Genomic DNA, 22,811 nt, shown 5'->3' with positions numbered 1-22,811 from the left:
TAATAACAACAAATAAATAAATAAAAAACAGAAATATGAGTAATAAAGTAGGAATCCAGGAAACGCAGTACTAAAAGTTCGACTTAAACGCACTATTAGTTATCTTGGTAAAAGGTATATAAAGGAATTATAAAACAGAAAATAAATAATAAACCAATTTTACTTTTCACGAAATTTGACAAATTTTAATATTTTAAGACTTGATCATAACATATCCATAGACGTTATTACTCACGTTATTTCCGGCACTTATAATTTTATTTATATTTGAAAAGATTAAAACTTTGCAGTTTATGATCCTTTGTTTTAATATCACTCCGAAATATAAAATATTTAAATTAATCTACATGGTGTTACTTTCGTTTCAGATTTTTGGACACGTCTTTCCCTAGAAAAGAAACTGAAACCGATAGGTTTCGCACTTTTGAGAGCTCCACTTTTGTCGTGCACGTGGAATGCGAAAATTAGCTGTGCTGCCTTATGTTTAGTCCACGTTTTTAAAAAAACAGAAATGCTTGCTGTTGCTCCTCCAACAACGACAACGACAAATAACAAGGAAGATAAGTTTAATATTAATGAATTGAGGTTCCCTTTTTGCGAAGATGTCACCAAATATGACACTCTCACGAAAATAGGCCAGGGTACCTTTGGGTATGTGCTCAGTAGTAAAGCATATGCTACTATAAATTGTTTAATTTTTAATTTGATGGCATATGGTATTGGAAGAATTCCAATTAGTACTTTTGAAATTTTTGCGTTTAAAATCTATAGCTTGTTGACTTGTATTAGGTCATTGAACTGTGTGTATTAATTTTCTTATGTTTTGGCTCCGTTTTATTGAACAGGAAATGCCTAGCGCAGTGTGTTTGACTATAAAGGCAGCATTAGGAGTTCACAGATATAAAAAAAAAAATTATATTATATAACATGAAACTTGGGAGTTATTAATTCAGCGTCATTATTAAATTCATAAAGGTCTGAAAATTAGAAGCTGCTTAACTGCTGACTGTTCGACTTAAACTCTGGGGGGGTGCATTCACCCCCCCCCAAAGGTTATACATTTTTTTAGAGATTTATTTTTTTAATATGTAAAAAACATTTAAATTTTAATATGTACAGGATAGCTGTAGAGTTCTATAACATATTATTATTAGTGGTAGTAGTAGATACATGTAGATATATATAGGAAAGCAGTGAACATCTAAAAATTCCTTTAAAATAATGGGCAGTGGATCACTTCATCTGGACAGGTCTCCACATCACACTGTTGACCAAAGCACCTTCCCCAGGCACAAGAGGCAGGATAATTAACCCTCTATAACTCGCACCCTACTTGGTGACATTTGTGAAACTTTTTTTTAAAATATCAATATTTAATTTATTTATTTTTTTTTTACTGAATTCAAAATGATGTTCTGTTAATAATAATATGCTAAACTCATTTATAAAATATCAAACACCGATAAATGAGGGAAACCAATAATAGTAAAAAATATTTTTATCATATATTTTTTAGAATTTCAGGGTGACTCTTTCCTTAATTGAAACAAGCTGAAGTAGTCTCTGGCAAACATTTTTATATGAATTTTGTTTTATTGCCAGCTGTTCATGTTTAGTTTCTGCAAAGGTTAGACAGTCCTTGCTGGCATCTTCAAGGTGCTATATCAATGTGGTAAATGAGTAAAGAAAGATAGATGCTATCACTGGCATCTGCTAAACACTAAAAAAAAAAATAATAATAATTTCTCGCAATTCATATATTGAAATGAAAAGAGAAAATACTGTATAACTTAGAGAATAGTAGTGGAGAAAAGTGCATGGGAGGATTTGATTTTATTTCCAAATTTTAAAAAAAAGAAAAAAAAGAGAGAAATATTTAGGAAGTAGTATCTGTCGTATTAGTAGCAAATGGTTAAGTGATCTGGTAGCGTAAGTTTGCATAATATAGCTAGCTGGGGAGTCTGTAACTGAATAGTTGAATGCACTTCTGAATAGCTACTTCATACACCTGAAATTTATCAGGGCTGGCCTCCGAGTCAAGGCTTTGTCTTGTACTAAAATTAACTTATAAATGAATTGCAAATATGAAAGGAAAAAATGTCATACACTATTCCAGAACATTTTATCAGTTGGTATTTAAACATTGAAAAAAAGAAAGAAAAAAAGTTGTTTAGCAGATTGTGGGCTTAAGTGTTAAGTATTAAATTTCAAATATAAAAAATGAATTAATAAAACTAGACAAATTGGAATGGCTTTTTAATTCAATAATTTCCATGAATATTTTATTCAAATTTTTATTCATGATGCCCTGTTATTGATTTTATTCATAATGCTTACAGTAAGGTTTTGTTTTATTCATAAATCATACAGGAGGGGATGCCCAGTTTGCACGCAGCCCATTCCTTGACATTCTGTGGCCTACACAGCCATGGGGTGCATGATGTGATAATGTGCTAAAACTAGCATGTCACAAAAGTTCACATTGACTTTTGAAAATATCTGCTTTTAATAATATTCAGTTTTCTCTATTGCTTTCGTATGATATTTTAAGTTTCTTCCTCAGTGTTTAACATGTTATTATAATCATATAATAAGATTATTAGTGTCACCTAATAATTATTGGATACATTCACAATATATATGTTCACCTAATAATTAATGAATTTTCATATTTAATTATTAAATGTACAAAAATAAACTATAAATATAAAACTTGATAACAGAAATTAAATTCAGTTTTAAAAAATGTGTAATTAGTACTGAAAAGCTTTCTGTGAGAATCTGTGCAGTCTTCTGTGAAGTAGCCTTCAGTATTTTATCTGTTTTGGCCCTTAGCCAAAAAAGGTTGGATTCCCCTGTCATACAGTATCGCACCATACTTTCACTAAGTGGAATTCTAATGATCAATTATCTATTGATATTTTGGGTACTGTAATTTTAACTAAAGTATGGCTTACTGTACTTCCCATCAACGCAGAACATAATTTTCTTCCTTTTTTTTAAATAAATAAATAAACATGCTGTTTATATTCTAGGACAGCCAAATAAGGTGAGAGGAATGTATATCACTCTAGCTATATACAGTAGACTTTCAGAATATTGTATTTGCATATACTCTACATGTAAATAGTTTGATGTCATTTTAATTTTAAAACTATAAATCCAAATTCTCCAACTCTGTAATTTGCATCTTAATTGGAACAAATACACTTATGTGGTACTTGTGAGACACCTCTTTTTTGTTTTAATTATAAAAAATTAATTTTTAGCTTTTTTTTTTACTGAATTGAAAACAGTGTTCTATTAATTATGGTTTGCTTAATTCAATTACAGAATTTCTAGAAACGAAGAGAGAGAGAGAGATTAAAAAAAATAAACAAGCAAAGCCAATAATAATAATAATAAAGATTGTTTTTAATCAATTTCTTAGAATTTACAGTCACACGGAATTGAAATACAGACATTCACTTTGTCTGGTCTGGCAGATACCATGTTTTGTCAGCTATTTGCATTTAGTTTCTGAAAAGCCAGAAAAACCAAACCCAAAAGCTCTACAGCAAAACTAGACGGCTCTCACTGGTGACTCACAGAAGACATGTGAGTATTGGAGTTGAGTACAAGAAATATAGGTGCTATCACCTGTTTGTCATTTGTTAAATGCCAAACAGAAAAAATTTGTAATTCATAGTATATTGGAATAAAGACAGAAATTACTGGATGGAAAAAGGTATAGAGAATTTTTTTTTTTATTTCCAAATTTAAAAAAAAAAGAAAAAAAGTTAAAAATGTGTCTGTCAGATGCCATGTATGTGTTAAATGTACACTATTTTATGCAGCAAATTGTGTCCGTCAATTGATTAACCTGATGTTATTAGCAAATAATTTTAGATAATAAATCTAACCTAAACTAACCTCGGATTCAAACTAATAATTCAAACTAAATGCTCATGCCAAGGCTGTCACATTTCTAACTTATACAAAATGATTTGCTCCCCCTCAACCTAAAATTTACTAGCTATGCTCTGACCACCATCCTGACTTGTTTTAATGCATGTATTCAGAGTAACCTGGAACATCTGCTAAATGATATAATATTTCTGTTGAAATGTTTACTTTCATATTGCATCTTAAGAAATTTTTGCTTTCTTAAGTAATTTTACTTTGTATAACTGAAATAATGAAGAGAGAGATCAATATTTTTTGTGAATGAATATTCAATCAATAGCATAATGCATATTAAGTTATTGATTGCTATTGAATACTCAAGAAAGCAGTAATAACTTTCCTTCTGTGAAATAATTTTCATTTGAATTGTTTAATATCTGTTAACTATAGTGTAAAATTTTATTCATACTTGACAACTTGACCATATTTCCTTAAAATTTTATTAGGGAGGTTTTCAAAGCACAACATCGAAAAACTAAGATGTTAGTAGCCCTCAAGAAAGTGTTGATGGAAAATGAAAATGAAGGGGTAAGGAATCAGGTTATCATCTTTTTTTTTTTTTTTAAGGAATATTACCTTAAAGAAATAAAATTTCACTCTATCATCCTTAGGATTTGGCATTTCCTCATCCTAAGGGTTATTCACATCCTAAGTTGATAATATAAGACACCAGCTTATATCCAATTTTCTAAAAGCTTTGGAAGGTGATTGAATACCCCTTCACTTGCAACTTAAGTAATTTGATAAGAAATTTTGAATGAAATTTTTTGTTGGAATAACTCGTGGAGTTATTCCAGCACAAACGTTTGTGCACCACTGATGTGGAGAATTAAAATATTATTATAAACTATAGATTGGATATTGAAATTTTTTAACAGAGACAGCGAAGATATTTGAAGACTTCTTTTCCAAAAATAATTTGGAATAAATTAAATTGATGGGTTAAACAAATATTAATTTAACATACTTTTTTCTTTTTTTTTTTTTTTCTAGTTTCCTATAACAGCTCTAAGAGAGATAAAAATTCTCAAATTGTTAAATCATGAAAACATTGTGAAGCTAGTTGAAGTCTGCAGAAGCAAAGGTAAATGAAAATAATTAATGAAATATGAACTGTCTGATATATACAACGGCATAACAAAATTTCAGTTATTAAAATAGGGCACATCTTACCCAGGGTTGGGTGCAGTGTGGGGTCTTTGAGACCCACACAGTTTCAATCTCATGCACCTCACCTATTTGGTCCACACAGCTGAAGCTCCCAGTACCTATCAATTAAAGTGTTCTCTTTGATTTCTCCATTGAAAATTCTATAAATCACCCCAAGCTATTGAGTAAACAGGAAAAAGGCAGGATCAAGTTAAGCCTATTCTCAATAATTATATCCATGTGCTGAAAAACAAGAATTTTGAATTAACCACATCTCCCATATCAGATTAATATCAGATTATTCAAGCATGCTGGTTTTATAACTGGTGCAATTTATATTTCTGTTATTTATATTTCACTTTCCGACAGTAAATAACGATTTTTGATTTGTGTTTTCCTTTCCCAAATAAGGTAGGTGATGAAAAACATGTATAAAGTACTGGCGAGGGGATTTTATTTAAAAATAATAATTAAAAATATATGTTTTTAATATAAAAAATGTATTTTGTTATAGTTATATTCATAATAATTGAAAATAAAGATATCATCAAAAAAGAACAACTTTTAATTATTTATTGCTGATTTTTATGATTATAAATGGAGTAGGCTTTTCTGAATTATCACTTAACCCTTAACATCGGCTAAGGGTTAAGTAATAATTCAGAACAGCTTTCCCTGTAAATAATATACCATTTCTCATAACATGTGTGAAGATATAATAGGCATCATGATGAGACCCAATATTTCTCATTTGAGAATACATTTTTCAAATGTATTCTAACCAGCGGTCCTCTGTCATTTGCCATTTGATGCACATTTGGGGAGGTCTGAGTTCAGATTCCATTGCGTTGGAGACTTTTTCTTAAAGGCCTCTTCAATCAGTGTCATGACCAATCTCAGACAGAAAGAGTAGGGATTTTCATCCCACACACCTTATAGCCTTAGTCGCTGATGTGCCAATAAAACCCAAAATAACGACATCAAAACCAAATCCCAAACAACATACAAATTAGCCATTGAGTACACACTTGTATTGGCATAGCATTTACTAAATAAATAATAAAACAACAGTAATAAATCAAATCAGCGACATTAGATTATGTATTTTTGTGAGTAATGTATTCCCAGAAATTTCATGTCCTGACGAAGCTTAGTCTTCTCAACCGGACTGACTTTTTGTAACCGAAATTAATAGTTACTCTAACTGATAGAGTTCGACTATTGGTTTCCTTAACTACTGCTTTTCATATTTGCCACACCCATCCTCTATGCTTCCATTATAAAGCTGTTATTTGTGCTTATGTCCGTTAATGTTGCACTTCAGGGAATATCTAATACAGAACTCTATTTATTTTTAACTTCCTCTGGCCCAAAATCTCTTTATGCCATTCTGTAAAATTCATTTTTTTCTTTAGTGCTCTCCAAGTCATTCTAAACCTTTTCACTTTCTTTTCTTAACTCTAGGATACACATATGGCATCTCACAGACTCTACTTTTTAAAAATTTTATGTTATTATTATTATTTTTTTAATTTTTGAGATAAAATCAAATCCTCCATCTACCTTTCCCTATCAGCATTCTCTAAATGATTTAAAAAAAATTAGGCAGATGGACTAAGAAATGGCACTTGAAGTTTAACATGGACAGATGGAAGGTACTGCATTTGGGTAGCAGTAATCCCAGATTAATGTATCAACTGTGATATTATACTCAGGGTAATGGAAATGAAAAAGACCTTGGATAATTGTGCAGGCAAATATGAAGTTCTCTGAGCAGTGCAGACAGGCTGCCAGGACAGCTCATGGGGCTTTGCCAATGATATACAGGAACTTTGCTAGCATGGGTAAGGAGGTAATTATCCCATTGTACAAGCAATTGTACAAGCATCTTGAGTACTGCATATCAGGTCTGGAGGCCTCATTTTAGGAGGATGTAGATCTGCCGGAATGACTGCTGAGAAGAGCAACAAGATAAGATTGGTGAAGGGAACAAAACATAGTTTTACCAAGTAAGTCTTCAGTTCTGCGAATTACAATGTATGGAGACTAAGCATCTGTAAGGAGATCCGACTGAGGTGTTTGAGGGTTTGGATGGATCGAGTAAGCTCAGTGTTGATGAAATCTTTCTCGTGCTTAGGCCATAAATCCAAATTGAGGAAGACAGGTAAAGATCAGATGTGTGGAAATTTGCCTTCAGCTGGGGAGGGGGTTGATGGAACAAATGGGGCCTCCATAGCCAGGTGGGCAGAAGCAGCAGTGCATAGCACACACTTCTTGATTAGACCAGGGTTCAAGCCCGTGACCACCAAATACGGAGGATGCGGAAAGGTCAGGGAATGACCACCGCATATCCCCAGAGCAATATGGCCTTAGTTGCTAATGTTCCTAAAAACCAAATAACAAACAAACAGATGGAACAAACTCCCATCTGGTGTTCTAGAGGTGGGTAGTTGAATAAATTCAAGGAAGAGCTAGATAACTGTTAGAGAGGATAAACAGGCAAAATGGGAAGTGTTGACTTTTTTCTTTTTCTGGTGCTACATAAGCTTGCCTTCTTTCATCATCTACCACTACTAATACATTATCATTCTGAGATCTGAAGTTTTCTAATTTATTGCTGTTCGGGTAATATCAGTGAAGGAGTGGTGGCTAGAACAATAGTAACAATTTAAACACTTAAATATATTTTTTTAAGCTTTGTGTTTTTAATAGTATACTGTTTTATTTTTAAATGATTAAAATGCTCAATTAATTTCTTAGGTACATCGACCAATAAGAATTTGGCAACTTTTTATCTTGTCTTTGAATTCTGCGAACATGATCTGGCTGGACTTCTTAGTAATCACTCTGTTCGATTTACTCTGGGTGAAATCAAGAAAATAATGCAGCAACTCCTCAATGGATTATACTACATCCATAGCAACAAAGTTTTGCATAGGTACCTATATATATATTACATACATCACAAGAAACTTTTGCCTTTTGTCTTTCCCAGTTGTAACAAAAATGATATCCTGACAAGTGACAACTTTCTTTTCAATTTCTGGAATTTTTTTTTTTTTTTTTTTTTAATTCTGCTACCCATATTTCATAATTTCTTAATGGATGTATTTTTTGTTTTATGAAAATAAAAAATAAATATTCATTAATTTTGAATAGTCAATTAAGTTAATAGTATTTTCCATTTTAAAAACCATTAAATGTGCTTGTATGCATATATTTCTACCTATTATGTGTATAAACAGTTTTAAATTTTTTTTAAAAATATATATTACATACTGTTTTTCATTTTCGTTTTTTTTTTTTTTTTTTTTTCAGAATTTATTTGAAAAAAATTCAAATTTGGCACTGTGACAAATTGTAAATATGCGTGTTGCTAACTCTGTATCCTGAGTGAATATTGTCTTTCATGTTTATTATGCAAAAAAATACCAAATCTTTCAGAAACAAATCATATAAGACTATAGATGGTTCTGTAAATGTCTGTAGTCAGTCTAAAAGTGAGCAACCTTGAATTAGAAACAAAATCACCCCCAGGGGCTCACATCTGGCGAGTATGGGCTTGGCATTAATTGTTGAGCTGGATATCATTATTCTTTTCTTTCTTGGTGATTCCTCCCCCCTCTTTCTCTCTCTCTCTCTCTCTCTCTTTCTTTCTTTCTTTTTCAGGGTAACTCGGAAATTTTTTTGGCTAGTGCAGCATAAGCCTCAGGCTTCCTTGCACTATGTGGCTAGTAATAATAAATACAATTCCAAGTTTCATAGCCTTAACCCTAGTTAGGTCCCATGCTACTCTTTAGAAAAGTTGCAAACATGGTGGCACAGCACCTGGCAGGTTCTCACATACAGTTACCCTGCAAAACCCATAAAAATCGTTCAAAAACTATAAAAAGCGAAAATTTATCTATATTTAGGAAAGTAGAAAATTTTCAGAATTTAATCTTCAGTTAATGTTAGAATGTTAGCCAACAGTTAATGTTAGAACGTTATTTTCAAGAGGAACCTCACAAGTCCAATTCTACAGGATTAAACTATTAATTAGGTGATAAATTAATTATAATTTTAACAATTTAAAATAAAAAAAAAGAAAGAAAACAGCATGACAACAAGAGAAATAATTAGAATGGAAAGTAAGTTTAAATAAGTTTAATAAACTATTATTTTTTGCTAAATTCAAATCCTAAGGGGAGAATAAATTTTGTTACTTAAAGGGAAAGTTAGTTTGAAAAACTTTAAAAAAAACTCTCTCACCTACTTGTTCCCCCCCCCCTCTCTCTCTCTCTCTCTCTCTCTCTCTCTCACACACACACACACACAAAACAAAAGAAATATGTGTATAAAACAAAATAAAAATTATTCAGTTCATAAAAATATGCACTGTTGAAACTTCTAAAATTTAATAATTTAAAAATTATAAGATTGTTGATATTTAACAATTTTGGGGGAAACTCTTTTATCTTATAATTATGAATATTTCTGTTTTCTCCTTTCCATATAGAGATTTGAAAGCTGCCAACATTCTGATTACAAAAAATGGCGTGCTAAAACTTGCAGATTTTGGGCTAGCAAGAGCATTCAGCTTTTGCAAGCCAGACAAGCCAAATCATTTCACAAATAGAGTAGTTACTTTATGGTATAGACCTCCAGAACTGTTATTAGGAGAAAGGAATTATAGTACTCCTATAGACATCTGGGGAGCTGGATGTATCATGGCAGAATTGTGGACACGATGCCCCATTATGCAGGCAAGTATTGCTTTTGAAAATACTGTTAAGATTTGAATTTTTATGCACTCACTCAGGACCAGGTAATCTCATTTACTATTCCTGTTATACAAATATTATATAGGATATTCATGTTTCCAAAATTCTATTGCCAACATATTCTTCATTTAATTTGTCAGTTATAGCCAGATATCAGTTATTATGTTTTGTTAAAAGTAACTGTGTATATACTGAATGGACCAGCATATACAATTTGTTCAGATAGAATTATTGCTAAAAAAATATCTTTAGCATTTGTATTTTAATGAAACTATGGATGAAATGATGATGAGGAGGGTGCTTTTAATTACATATACTATTATTATTATTATTATTATTATTATTATTAGCCATATGGTGCAAGGAAGCCTGAGGCTTATGTTGCACCAGCCAAAAAAAAAAATTCCAGAGAGAGAGAGAGAGAGAGAGAGAGAGAGAGAGAGAGAGAGAGAGAGAGAGAGAGAGAGAGAGAGAGAGAGAGAAAGTAGAAAGAGAAGAGAAGAATGATGATACCCAGCTCTGCACCCTGAGTGTGCCAAGCCCATACTCACCAGATGTGAGCCCCTGGGGTGTACTGTAATAACTTAGAAAAAAGCGCCTTGCGTGTTGGGGATCATATCGATAATAAAATAACAAACGTAAGCAAGAAGCTGTCAAGACAGAGTGCCTTTTTTTGTCAGCTAAGTCATATATGGTACAACAGTATGACAGCAGCTTTGCCACCTGGTATACCTACTTACGATATGACGAGCACTGGCACACTCAGAATATTGCTCCCAATGAGCACATCATTTATTGCCACCAGATCCTGATTACTTCCTCCTCTGTCAACTAAATCAGTGTGACAGAGGCACCCTGCCTTGAAAGCGTCTCATTTATGTTGTAATTTTATCTTTGCTTATGTTCTCTGAATTTAGCTTATTTTACTCTGTGTATTTTGATCACTTTCAGTTATATTATTTTCTTTTACTTATTTTTGTATATTTATTTTAATAAAGTTCAGTCAGTTGTCTCAAGTAATTTTATTATTAATAAATAACTGCTTGGTGATGGAAGGGAAATAATGTACGTAAATTACGCAGCATTTTATAAATCTTGGAAAATGCAAGTTCAGTTATCAAGGAATGTTTTGCTAGCCACAAAAAAAAACATAGAAGTATTCCTTGCTAGTCAGGACAGGAGTACCCCCGATTTGTGAGGATACCTATATATTCTTTTATTATAGGTGTAGGAACCAGTGGATCCTTGTGATTGGCAAAACTGTAAACAGCAAATAATTAAAGTAACAGAAGAGTGGAGTTATGATCCCAGTAAGCTTAAAAATACCAAAATGTAATTTTTAAACAATAGAAATAGGAAATATTAGTAATATAAGTTATATAAATATTATAGTGTTTAGCTTATGCGTAATCCAAAGAAGATATTACATATGAGGCTTGGCATACTGGTAGATGATAGAAGTTGTTATTTGTTGGAAGAGAAAATGAATGCGATGGAACTTGATGCATTAGAGGGAAAATTGGCATCCTGATTGACATGGTTTAAAGCTGCCTGTTTTTTCCCTTTCAGTTTCTTCCTTTTTTGTATAGACTTCATTCCATAAGAGGGTTAACCTCGCCAGTTCTGTTTCCTTGATCATTTCTAAAATCTCTACAGTTTTCTTTATCTGGTAATTTGTGTTTCAGATTTCATACGTCTTCATTTTTCTATTGACAGAGTCATTGTGTGAATGCAAGAACAATATCTCAAATGACGATGCAGCACATATTTAGACATATGAGGGTCCACAGCAGACAACCCAAGAAATACCTTCTCCTCACTGCTGATCATTGTCGATGGCAAATGCATGTGTTGTCAACAACATGCTGGTTGGATACTGGAGGACTTGAAATGAGTATGCTGTTAGATGAATCCAAATACCTGGTGCAACATACTGATGGATGCCTTTGCATGTGGTATAAACAATGTGAGTCCTTGGACCCATCTTGCAAGAACTAGTACCCCTGGTGCGTCTGGAGCAATGTTTCACTGGTGAGGTCTACTGACATTTCTTAGGAGACCATGTGTACCCTACCATGTTGCATTTTTTCTCAGACCGAAACCAGATCTTCCAAGATGATAATTTGCCATGCCATCAAGCCTGCACTGTGCAAAAGTGGCTTGTGGAACACAGTGAAGATATCATCCATCTTAATTGGCCTCCAAATTCGCCTGTCCTCAATCCAATTGAACACTTGTGGGATTTTTGGAATGGGAAGTGAGGTGTATGGACACACAGCCATCATCTGTTTCGACACTGTGGAAAGCTTTGCAGGCAGCATCTACAGATCCTTGCAGACATTTAATGGAATTAATGCTTAGGCAAATAGCAACTGTTACTCATGCAAACAGTGGCCCAACATGGCATTAGGTAGGTAGTCATAATTCAGTGATCAATAAGTATATGCCGACCGGTCTAGCCAGGTAGGTAAAGTGCCTGCCTGGCAACCCAAAGGTCGCGGGTTCAATTCCCGCCTCGGGCTTGGATCACAGTAAAATGCAAAAACTTTGGGAGGTGCATTATGGCCATAGAAGCTGATGCGCCAACAACTAACAAGGAAAAAATAAAAATAAAAAATAAGTGTATATATATATATATATATATATATATATATATATATTAAAAAAAGTGTCTGATAGACCCATGAAAGTTTTATTTCTTCTATTTAGTGTGTGAGTGATGGAGAAATATTTCCCATGAACTAATAGGATTTGTTTTACATTAAATTTCATATTACTGATGTTATAATGACACATTCATCTTGGTATTAGTAGTACATCTTAAACATTAAACTTTACTTTTGAACTGCATTTAAAGCATCGTGGCAAAATTAGTTGAACATATAGCTGTTTTTTTTATATATATATTAATATATAGGGCACTGCTGAGCTTCACCAATTAATATTAATTGTTCAACTTTGTGGATCCATTACCTCTGAAGTATGGCCCAATGTAGAAAAACTTGAATTGTATAATAAAATGGAGCTTCCAAAAGGACACAAGAGGAAAGTTAAAGAAAAATTAAAGGTATGGGTCTTTGCATATTTAGATGTTCCTGCCTCAGTAGTAGAACTGTTATGGTCTTTTTTTATATCATGGCCAAGTTAAGCAGTCCTGGTTAAGGATTTTCTCCTTTTTTGCATGTTTTTTTTTTTTTTTTGAATTTCCCTCCAGAAAACCTTGGTCTTTCATCAAGCAAAACTAACCCTGACATTAGAACACATGCAATTTACAGACACAATACTGATACCCCATTCTTCTTATGTGGTGGGCACCTGTTTACCCCCGCTAGGGTTATTCTACCCACAAAAGTGGGTTTATCATTTTTCTGTGCAGAGGCACAACTTATTGCCACCCACTATTTTATTAATCATAACAATTTCAAAATACATACAGTAACCTCTCGTTATAACACTCCTGCTTATAGCTTTCTCCCATTTTTAATGATCTTTTCTTCTAACCCTGTGACTAATCCTACAAAGTACCATGCATTTTTTAACATCTGTAGTGCTCCCATTTAAAATGCTCTTCTGCATATATCACTTTTTTTTAGGGTCCCAAGAAAAAATAAACCTGAATATAACACTCTTTCTTGTTGATTTTGGCACCTCCGTAGCCAGGTGGGAAGGAGCAGCAGTGCGTAGCACACGCTTTTTGATTAAACAAGGGTTCGAGCCCATCACCACTAAATATGGAAGATGTGGAAAGGTCAGGGAATGACCACCGCATATCCCGGAGCAACATGGCCTTAGTTGTTAATGCTCCTAAAAACCAAATACTTTACATTTTACTTGTTGATTTTAGTTTTGGGTGAGAGATGATAGAGATTAAATCTTATGAATTGTTTATGGTGTAGTTCACTTACTTTGTAAGAATCATTTCTGTTGGTGGTGATGCTTGTTTATTTTATACAGTAGTTAACTAGTAAAGGATAGCGAATGCTTAAAAAGCGGTACTCACCTTGAATTAATCTGCGATGGCTTATTTAGGCAGCGTAGTTAATATTTAGGTTGAATTGTTAAGTTGAAGGAAATTAAAAGGGGGGGACATATAATAAGTGTTGACTGAGTTAAAATAGGCGCAAGGAAACAGAAGTGTACACATCCAATCCTTGGTTGTCGTTGAAGTAAAAGAATCAAACGAATAATTGAAAACTAAATACAGTGAAGCCAATAGTTGTTACGGGGACATTCGTTGGTTAAAACATCTTCAGTTGGCAATGTGTGGAGAGTGAACGCGTGTGGTATTTAAGAAATAAATTATACTCTCGTGATTCCTTTTTTGACATGTGGGAACTTTAATCGCGAGAGGTTCCAATTTGGGGAAAGATTGAAGGGGAGTTTGGAATTTAGAATTTTGAGATTTGAGTAGTGCTGGTACCATGCAATAGCTAGGGCTTCATATTGAAGTATTCTGTAGCTGGATTTTAGTTTAATGATAGAAATGGCAGAGTCAATGAGGGGGGGTGTGGTTGTGGGTCTGGGCATGAATTGTAAGTTCTGTGACAGATTACAAGCATGACATGCTTGTAATAGGCAACAGATCCATCATTGATAACCTCTTTGTAAAACTCAACTCTATACACGACAGACTTAAATTCACCCTTGAAATCGGACAAAACAATCAGATAAATTTCCTCAATCTCACTGTCTATATAACAGGCACAAAATTAAATACGAAAATTTTCAGGAAAAATACAAACACCGGTAAATACCTACATTTTGCCTCTCACCCCTAAACACTAAAAAAGCAGTTTTATATAACCAAATCCACAATGCACTAAAGTACAGCTCCTCACCAACTGACCTTTACAACAAAATCCAATATCTCACCGACAAATTTATATCCAGAGGTTACCCCCACCAGCTTATTTTAAACACAATCTCCATCGCTAAAAATAAAATTAAACTTAACAATCCAACCAAAGACAACAATAAAACAAACATCCGCATAGTCCTCCCTTATCACAATGAACTCGTAGGACAGTTCCGCTGTCTATTTAACGACACTGATATCTCCCTTGTTTTTTCCACTACAACAAATTAGGATCCTTCTTCAGCTCCTATAAAGACACACACAAATATCCTACCAACGACCTCAATAATATAATATACCTCATTAATTGTCAACCAAACTATAATACATGTTACATTGGAAGTACCACTACCAAATTTGGCTCATCAAAAACATCCAACACCCGTGCATACTATCATTTCCATAGCCTCATGTCTAACCAATCTGTCACAGAACTTACAATTCATGCCCAGACCCACAACCACACCCCCCCTCATTGACTCTGCCATTTCTATCATTAAACTAAAATCCAGCTACAGAATACTTCAATATGAAGCCCTAACTATTGCATGGTACCGGCACTACTCAAATCTCAAAATTCTAAATTCCAAACTCCCCTTCAATCTTTTCCCAAATTGGAACCTCTCGCGATTAAAGTTCCCACATGTCAAAAAAGGAATCACGAGAGTATAATTTATTTCTTAAATACCACACGCGTTCACTCTCCACACATTGCCAACTGAAGATGTTTTAACCAACGAATGTCCCCGTAACAACTATTGGCTTCACTGTATTCACCTATTTAGTTTTCAATTATTCGTTTGATTCTTTTACTTCAATGACAACCAAGGATTGGATGTGTACACTTCTGTTTCCTTGCGCCTATTTTAACTCAGTCAACACTTATTATATGTCCCCCCCCCCCCTTTTAATTTCCTTCAAATTAACAATTCAACCTAAATATTAACTACGCTGCCTAAGTAAGCCATCGCAGATTAATTCAAGGTGAGTACCGCTTTTTAAGCATTCGCTATCCTTTACTAGTCTATTAATTCTCAACTTTTGGTTTTATGATGGTGTTTGTGTACAAAGAGAAAGGGGAGGGAAGGGAAATGTTAATTAGCTGTTAGAACTATTTGGTGGTCAGCTTTTTAACAAATTCTTCACCTGATAATATGCCAGCAAAGCTTTGTATAACTTGAAAGATATACTGTTTTTATAGTTAAAGATTCCTATGATTATGATGGAGAATGAAAGGAAGAAGTAAGCCTGGGAGATGATGTATGTCATGGCTTGATAACATTAAGAATTGGAGGACTGAAAACACTGAGCAGCTGTTCAGAGATACCAGAGACAGAAAGACATTTGCCATGGCGGTCACTGATCTCCATTAGGAGATGGCACATATAGAAGACGATGATTATGATAATAATAATTAATAATAACTCAATAATGCATAATTAATAATGGTTTATAATAAATAATACAAGCTGAAATTTATTATGGCACATCCTACTTAATAGAGACTATGCAAATTTTTAATAAATTTTATACACTGTGAATTACTCCTTGGCAAACTAGAATGGTTTTTGAATGGAAGTCAATGAAAATTATTTAAAAAAAAAAAAAAAAAGCAGATAAAAATAACTCTACATGACACCATCAGATTTATGCCAAACCAGTATAACCTTCAATATTTGGCTTTAACACATATTTTACAGTCCTTCTGTATTTTATTGACCATTCTAACTTCTGTTATAGTATACTTTTTCTTAAAATATGAAAGGCTGGTAACACAAAATTTCGATACATTTAAATGTGTCTTACAAATTTCTTTGTCCATTAGTTGTTACAAACATTGTAAATTTTCATTCTCAAATTCTTAGAAAACATTTTTATTTTACCACATGTTTAGTGTGTCTTCCATGTTGATGAACATGTCCCTGAAACTATACACTGTTTGTAAAAAAGCATTGACACGCCATCAATTTTGTGAAAAAATTGAATAGTGATGGCACTCAAGTCCACAGTTGTTCCACAGGTTTTCTGTGGAACAACTTCTCTTTCTTTGGAAACTTCTCTTTCAAGAAAATCACATGGATTCAACTAGGCTCAATTGCAGCCAAATATACCTGCAATTGTGATGGCCAGGTTAACATACAAGAGAAAAAACAGTGTGCAAAAAATCCAACCTTGACATTAGCTATATATATGGTGTGGCATTGTCTTGCATAAATCACTGGGTATATGTGAGAAGTTGAGTTGCAGTGGGTTATGGTATAAGTCATTTTGGAGAATATACAGGTACCACTATGTGTTAACAGTCTCACTGAAGGACAGGGGCCCAATTAAACAATGACTTGATTCCAAAGACCATATATTTCTTCTTGTTGACAGGCCCCTCAAAATCATAATAAGCTTCATCTTGAAAAGCAGGTGTTTTATAATACTATTTCTTCCCTCTGCCTTGTGAGGTGAATTAATCTTTTCTGCTTATCGTTTTTGGAAAGTTTATGCAGCACTTTGTATGGGAACTTTTTTAAATCCAACTTGAGCATTTGTTGAACAGAACACTAAGATATTGCAAATTCACAACCTGCTTCTATTCTTGACTTTCCTGGATTATGCTGCATTGTAACTTGGAGGGCTTCAACATTTTCTGGAGAATGAACAATGGCCATGTATGGTCATTTTCATTCCTTTACTCTGCCCTACTCTTTAAACTGTTGGGATAAGGTATTGTGTTTCTTGCAGATGCCCAATGAGTTAAAAAAAAAAAAAAATTAATATCTTTATGCATCAGTTACTCTTTATTTCACTGAAAAAAATACGACAGCTTTCTGCTTGATCGTGTGGTGTGACTTCTTTGCCATTTTGCTTACTAATACGAGCATGTGGTAATGCAAACATATAAAGTGCTAACTTATTGCTACTCTCCAGAAAATTTTTTAAGACTACTGCCAGCTTTAAATGAAACCGAAACTCAACTAAGAAATGATGTTTCCACATCATTTCTGTTTTCCCCTGATAACATTTTTTATCAAACTGAGCCCACCCTTCCTTCCCCTACTAATTTTGGACTTTACTACCAGAAATGTATGATTACTCTCCATTGCCACCTAACACCTAAACTTTGTGTTTTGGAATTTTTTCATCCATTACCTTTTTACTAGAAAGTAGTTGACTATATATTCAATTTCAACTATATTTATTAATTTTATGGCAAATTGTCTATTTTTGGGGTGGTTCTGTATATAAATTTAAAAGTCTTTACCTTTCTGCATTTTTTTTTTTCCCGTTTCTGAAAGGGTCTAGAATTTCTTTAACTACTGCTTACCTGTTCCTACTCACTGGCAAGGCGCCGCCATAGCCAGGTGGGCAGGAGCAGCAGTGCGTAGCACACGCGTCTTGATTAGACCAGGGTTCGAACCCGTGTCCACCAAATACGGAGGATGTGGAAAGGTCAGAGAATGACCACCGCATACCCCGGAGCAATATGGCCTTAGTTGCTAATGCTCCTAAAAACCAGATAACAAACTCACTGGCGATCAACAATCGCCAGTATGGATTCCATCAGTGTCGATCCACTGGTGATATTCTGGCTTATGTTACCCATTTATGGACTAATTCAATGGAAAGGTTCGGTGAAACACAAGCAGTTGCTCTTGACATCTCAAAGGCTTTTGATCGTGTTTGGCATAAAGGTCTTCTAAACAAGCTTCCATCTTATGGTTTGCCAACTGTTTTTAGTAATTGGTTATCCAGTTTTTCTCTCTGATCGCTCACTGAGGGTGATGGTAGATGGCTCTCTGTCTTCTAACTTCTCCACTAACGCCGGTGTCCCCCAAGGTTCAGTTCTTTCCCCCACTCTTTTCCTCTGGTACATTAATGACCTTCTTCCATTAACTGGAAATCCTATCCATAGTTTTGCCGATGATAGCACATTGCATTCCACTTTCCATTTTGAGAAACCTTGTCCTGCTCAATCAGCTTCAACTTCTAGAAAATCTGCTACCAATTCCTTAAATGCCGATCTTCAGGTAATTCTCCAGTGGGGCAAAGACAACTTAGTTGATTTCAACCCTTCTAAAACTCAATCTTGTCTTATATCTCGCAAAAAGGATTCTTCTGCTCCTATTAGCATTAGTAGAGGCATTTGATGCAAGAAAGCAAGCTTATGCAGCATCAGCCAAAAAAAAAAAAAAAAAAACCACTCCCACTTCACCCCTCTGTTCGTTCAAAATACCTGTCCAGCTGAGCCTTAAACTTATTTAGGCTATCAACTTCCACGACAAGGGATGGAAGTCTGTTCCACCAACCAACCACTCGCTGGCTAAAGGCAAATTTCCGCACGTCTATGCTTATCTTTAGTGACACTTTGATTTTTAGGCAAAATGATATATCTCTTTTGGGGATTACCCTGACTTCTAATCTCTCTTGGCACAAGCACATTACAAATATTGCTTCCTCTGCATCTAAAAAACTTGATTTTCTCTTTCGCTCTCGGCGTTACTTTTCTTCCAAACAGCTGCTCACTGTATAAATCGCAAATCCACCCCGCCATGGAATATTGTTCCCACATCTGGGGTGGTGCCCCCAAAACCTCTCTCAGGCTTCTTGATTCCATTCAGAAGAGGGCAGTTAGGTTAACAGAGTCTCTCCACTGCTTTCTCATAGACGTACTGTTTCTGCTGCATGCCTCTTCTACAGATACTTCCATGGGCACTGTTCTTCTGAATTGGCTTCTATAATTCCTGCTCTCTCTTTCAAAACAGACCGAACACGTGCCGCCACCAGCCAACATCCATATACTGTCCAACTTCAAACCCACAGAACCAACTTTTCATCTTCCTCATTTATTCATTCAACTGCCGTTTTCTGGAACAACCTTCCTTCATATGTATTTCCTGAAAATTACAATCTACAGAAGTTCAAGTCCAATGTCAACAAATATCTTCTTTCGTCTTCTCAACCTCCAACCCAAGCACGGTACTAAGTACTATAGGTTCTAATACCTCTCGTGTTTGGGGTTCACAAAAAAAAAAAAAAAAAAACTTTGAGCATTAAAATCACCCATTTTAACAAGGCTTTTGTTTATAATAGTGCTAATATCTTCTAGAAGCAATGAATGTATCCAGTTTCTTTTCATTTTTGTGGTGAATATACCTGCATTAAATTCACTGCTCTCCAATTCAAGTGTCATTTCAGCAATCCCTTTTGATTATGGCTCTAATTTGATTTCTCTATGAAGCCAACTTCATTTTTTACCCATTCTTTCATATTTTTTTAACAGCATAAACCGTCTCCGAATTCCATTTTTTTTTTTTTTTTTTTCTCTCTCTCTCTCTCTCTCTCTCTCTCTCTCTCTCTCCTACTTTGTTTCGCTAAATCCTGTTGAATCCAATTTTATCGTTCAGTTTCTCATAATTCCCTGTCAAACTTAAGATGCAGCTTTGTTCTGACCAGGCCATTTATCCAAAATTTCTAACCGGTATTGGTTCGTAGGATTTTCTTTAATGAGTTAATAATTTGCCACAGACTTGCTCAACTTGTCATTGCTTTGCCACTGTTCCACTGAAATCACCGAAAACCAAAAACAAACAATTTTTAAAGTGGATATTGCTTCCTTTTTTTGTTGTTATTATATCAACATTGTTTTCAGTCTGATTTCCTGCATAAATTGATGTAATTTATTGATTAAAATGCAGTTATTGAGTAACACATTAAAAATTTGACATTTTAAAAACATTAAACACATTAAAAATTTGACATTTCTTTATGTGCTTCATACTCGGTGACCAGTTAGCTCTGGACATGTTCTTTCCTCTTTAAACTCTAATAACTGATGTAGTTGATTTCAGAACGTCTTGGTTAAGCTCATACTAAATACTGTACATGTTCTTTATGTGTAATAGGATGTGCCCTATAATTTTGAAACTACTAACTTGAATTTTAATAATGATAGTTTTGTACAGTGCTGAAACTAAGTATATTTGCACTCAGAGCAAGTCTCAGTAACTGTTCCAAACCACCCTCTACCCTATTTACACAGCCAAAAATCAGGATATGCAGTCCTTCTTAGGTTGTACTCGAGATAGTTGTCTCACCTACACTGCCCTAGTTCCACTATTAGTCTTATATATGATGTAAAATTTATCAATAGTTTAACACTTTGGACTCTTACAGAATTTCATGAGGGATGCTCATGCTCTAGACTTAGTTGATAAGATGTTGACTTTGGATCCAAAGATGAGAATCGATAGTGATCATGCCCTCAACCATGACTTTTTCTGGACAGATCCTATGCCTTGTGAGTTGACCAGAACCCTATCTCAACATACAAAATCTATGTTTGAATACACATCGCAACAAAGAAAAAAAGGTCTAGCAGCAGCAGCGGCGGCGGCACAGTTTCATAAGCAAGTGGCTCCACCCAGGGTGGTTTCAAATATAGCAAATGACGGACAGTATCACGACCGTGTGTTTTGAATTAAAAAAAATTCTAGGGTTCTAGTATTTAATACTACTGTTTTCACTTTCCAAACTGAGATGTATAAGTTTATTAATAATGGAAACACTTTATTAATGAAGTGTTTTACAGTCAAGTGGATTATCATGGGCTTGGTAACTGTGTCCATTAAAATAAGAAGAGTTCTACCCAGTAAATAACAGAGGTGTATAAAGTTATGAACTGTTGGATATTTGCATATATTATCTTTCTCGTTATAAAGGAAAGCCTAAATTTGACTTCATTTAATGAATGTTTACTATATAAATATTTGGTAAATATAAGAAATTACAATATTTACCATTTATATTAGTGACAGAAAATCTTCCCTTCTAAACTCCTAAGGCTTTTTCATAGATTTCTTTCTCCTTTTGTTGTAATGATAATATTTATTATCATAACTATTCTTGTTTGATCTCTAAAATATGACAAAAAGTTGAAATTTAATTACTCATTATTAATTACTGTTGTTTCTATTAATTACTTACTATCAGTTTAATTTGAGGAAATAAAAATTTCATGTTAGTTAGTCATAATTAGGTGGAATAAAAGTTTATTTAATAATAAAATTATTATAGTACGTGTCAAATTCAGGCAATGAAATGTTAATCTGAAAAATAAAATTTTCATATTGAAATTTTTATTTTTATGAAAGAAGTGAGTGCTCTAATAATAGCTACTATCCTTAAAAAAAACAAAAAAAACACAAGAATATGTCATTAAGTGGGTGATACTGTAAAAGTTTCTCATTTTCTAGCATTAAGCATTTTCACGAAAATGTTCTTGGATAATATAAAGAATGTTTCAGTTAAAAGGCACCATCTTTGCTTATTTTTTGGTTTAGTGTGCCCTTCTGTGCCCTCTTTTTGTCATATTTGGGGCGAAAATTTTGAATTTAATGTTAAAATTGGATTAAGTATTACCATTTAAATTGTATTGTTCTTAAATTTTGCCTAATTTGCTGCCGTTTTTCATATTGGGAGAGTTGTTTTTCTCCCCACCTTGGGTTAAAACATTTGAAAATGTCATTGGTGTGCTTCTGAAATGAACAAAAGCCAATTTTAATTGAAGAATAAACAAAACACAACATTTGTATGTGATGTTTGCTCTGTTTGATATGCATGTTTAGCTGTAGAGCAGTGAACAGCATGAAGGCAATTTGTGTTGCATATCCTCATGTTGCAACAACTGTTATTATTTTTTTCCTTCAAATAAAATTGATTTACATTTATTTCAGAAGTATACCATTGAAATTTAGACTAAACCAAGAACAGAGAATAACTTTCACTTTGAGAAAAAGCAGTTCATTAGACAAAATTTAAATTAAGAAATTGTAAAATATAAATGCTAATACTCCCCCCCCTCCAATTTTAATATCAGATATCTAATAAGACAGAAAATGTCCACCTAATGAATAACCTAAACCTAAAAATAAGTGAGTTAGACCCAGTGCCTTTTAATAGAAACACCTTGTAGTTGTATACTGGTAACCACTAGCAGAATGTAAATATATAATTTTTGCAACATTATTTCAAGATGTTATAAACTGTTAAGTTGTTTTATAAATATCTTTATTTCAATTTGTAAAGAGAATTAGCGATATTTTTTGAAT

At 33.7% G+C, this 22,811-nt stretch overlaps 1 protein-coding gene across 1 annotated transcript; it reads left to right on the top strand.

Moving 5' to 3' along the window:
- The first annotated feature begins 458 nt into the window (after positions 1 to 458).
- Positions 459 to 21,180, top strand: LOC150083899 (cyclin-dependent kinase 9-like). Its single transcript, XM_090375579.1, has 7 exons — positions 459 to 651; positions 4,392 to 4,473; positions 4,939 to 5,029; positions 7,855 to 8,032; positions 9,593 to 9,839; positions 12,775 to 12,924; positions 20,878 to 21,180. The coding sequence occupies exons 1-7, from the start codon at positions 512 to 514 to the stop codon at positions 21,178 to 21,180; spliced, it is 1,191 nt and encodes a 396-aa protein (XP_090231705.1). The 5' UTR covers positions 459 to 511.
- The last annotated feature ends 1,631 nt before the right edge of the window (positions 21,181 to 22,811 follow it).

This window comes from Mastigoproctus giganteus, chromosome 6 (assembly GCF_048544385.1).
Source record: "Mastigoproctus giganteus isolate SK-2022 chromosome 6, ASM4854438v1, whole genome shotgun sequence".
Taxonomy (NCBI): domain Eukaryota; kingdom Metazoa; phylum Arthropoda; class Arachnida; order Uropygi; family Thelyphonidae; genus Mastigoproctus; species Mastigoproctus giganteus.
The sequence above is the reverse complement of the archived record's forward strand: the minus strand, read 5'-3'. Positions and strand labels throughout refer to the sequence as shown.

Bases quoted from the DNA above. Each gene is read 5' to 3' on its own strand.
- LOC150083899 (XM_090375579.1), top strand. From the start codon at position 512: ATGCTTGCTGTTGCTCCTCCAACAACGACAACGACAAATAACAAGGAA. The intron at 9,840-12,774 runs GCAAGTATTGCT...ATTAATATATAG, and splicing joins CACGATGCCCCATTATGCAG to GGCACTGCTGAGCTTCACCA. The intron at 12,925-20,877 runs GTATGGGTCTTT...GGACTCTTACAG, and splicing joins AAGTTAAAGAAAAATTAAAG to AATTTCATGAGGGATGCTCA.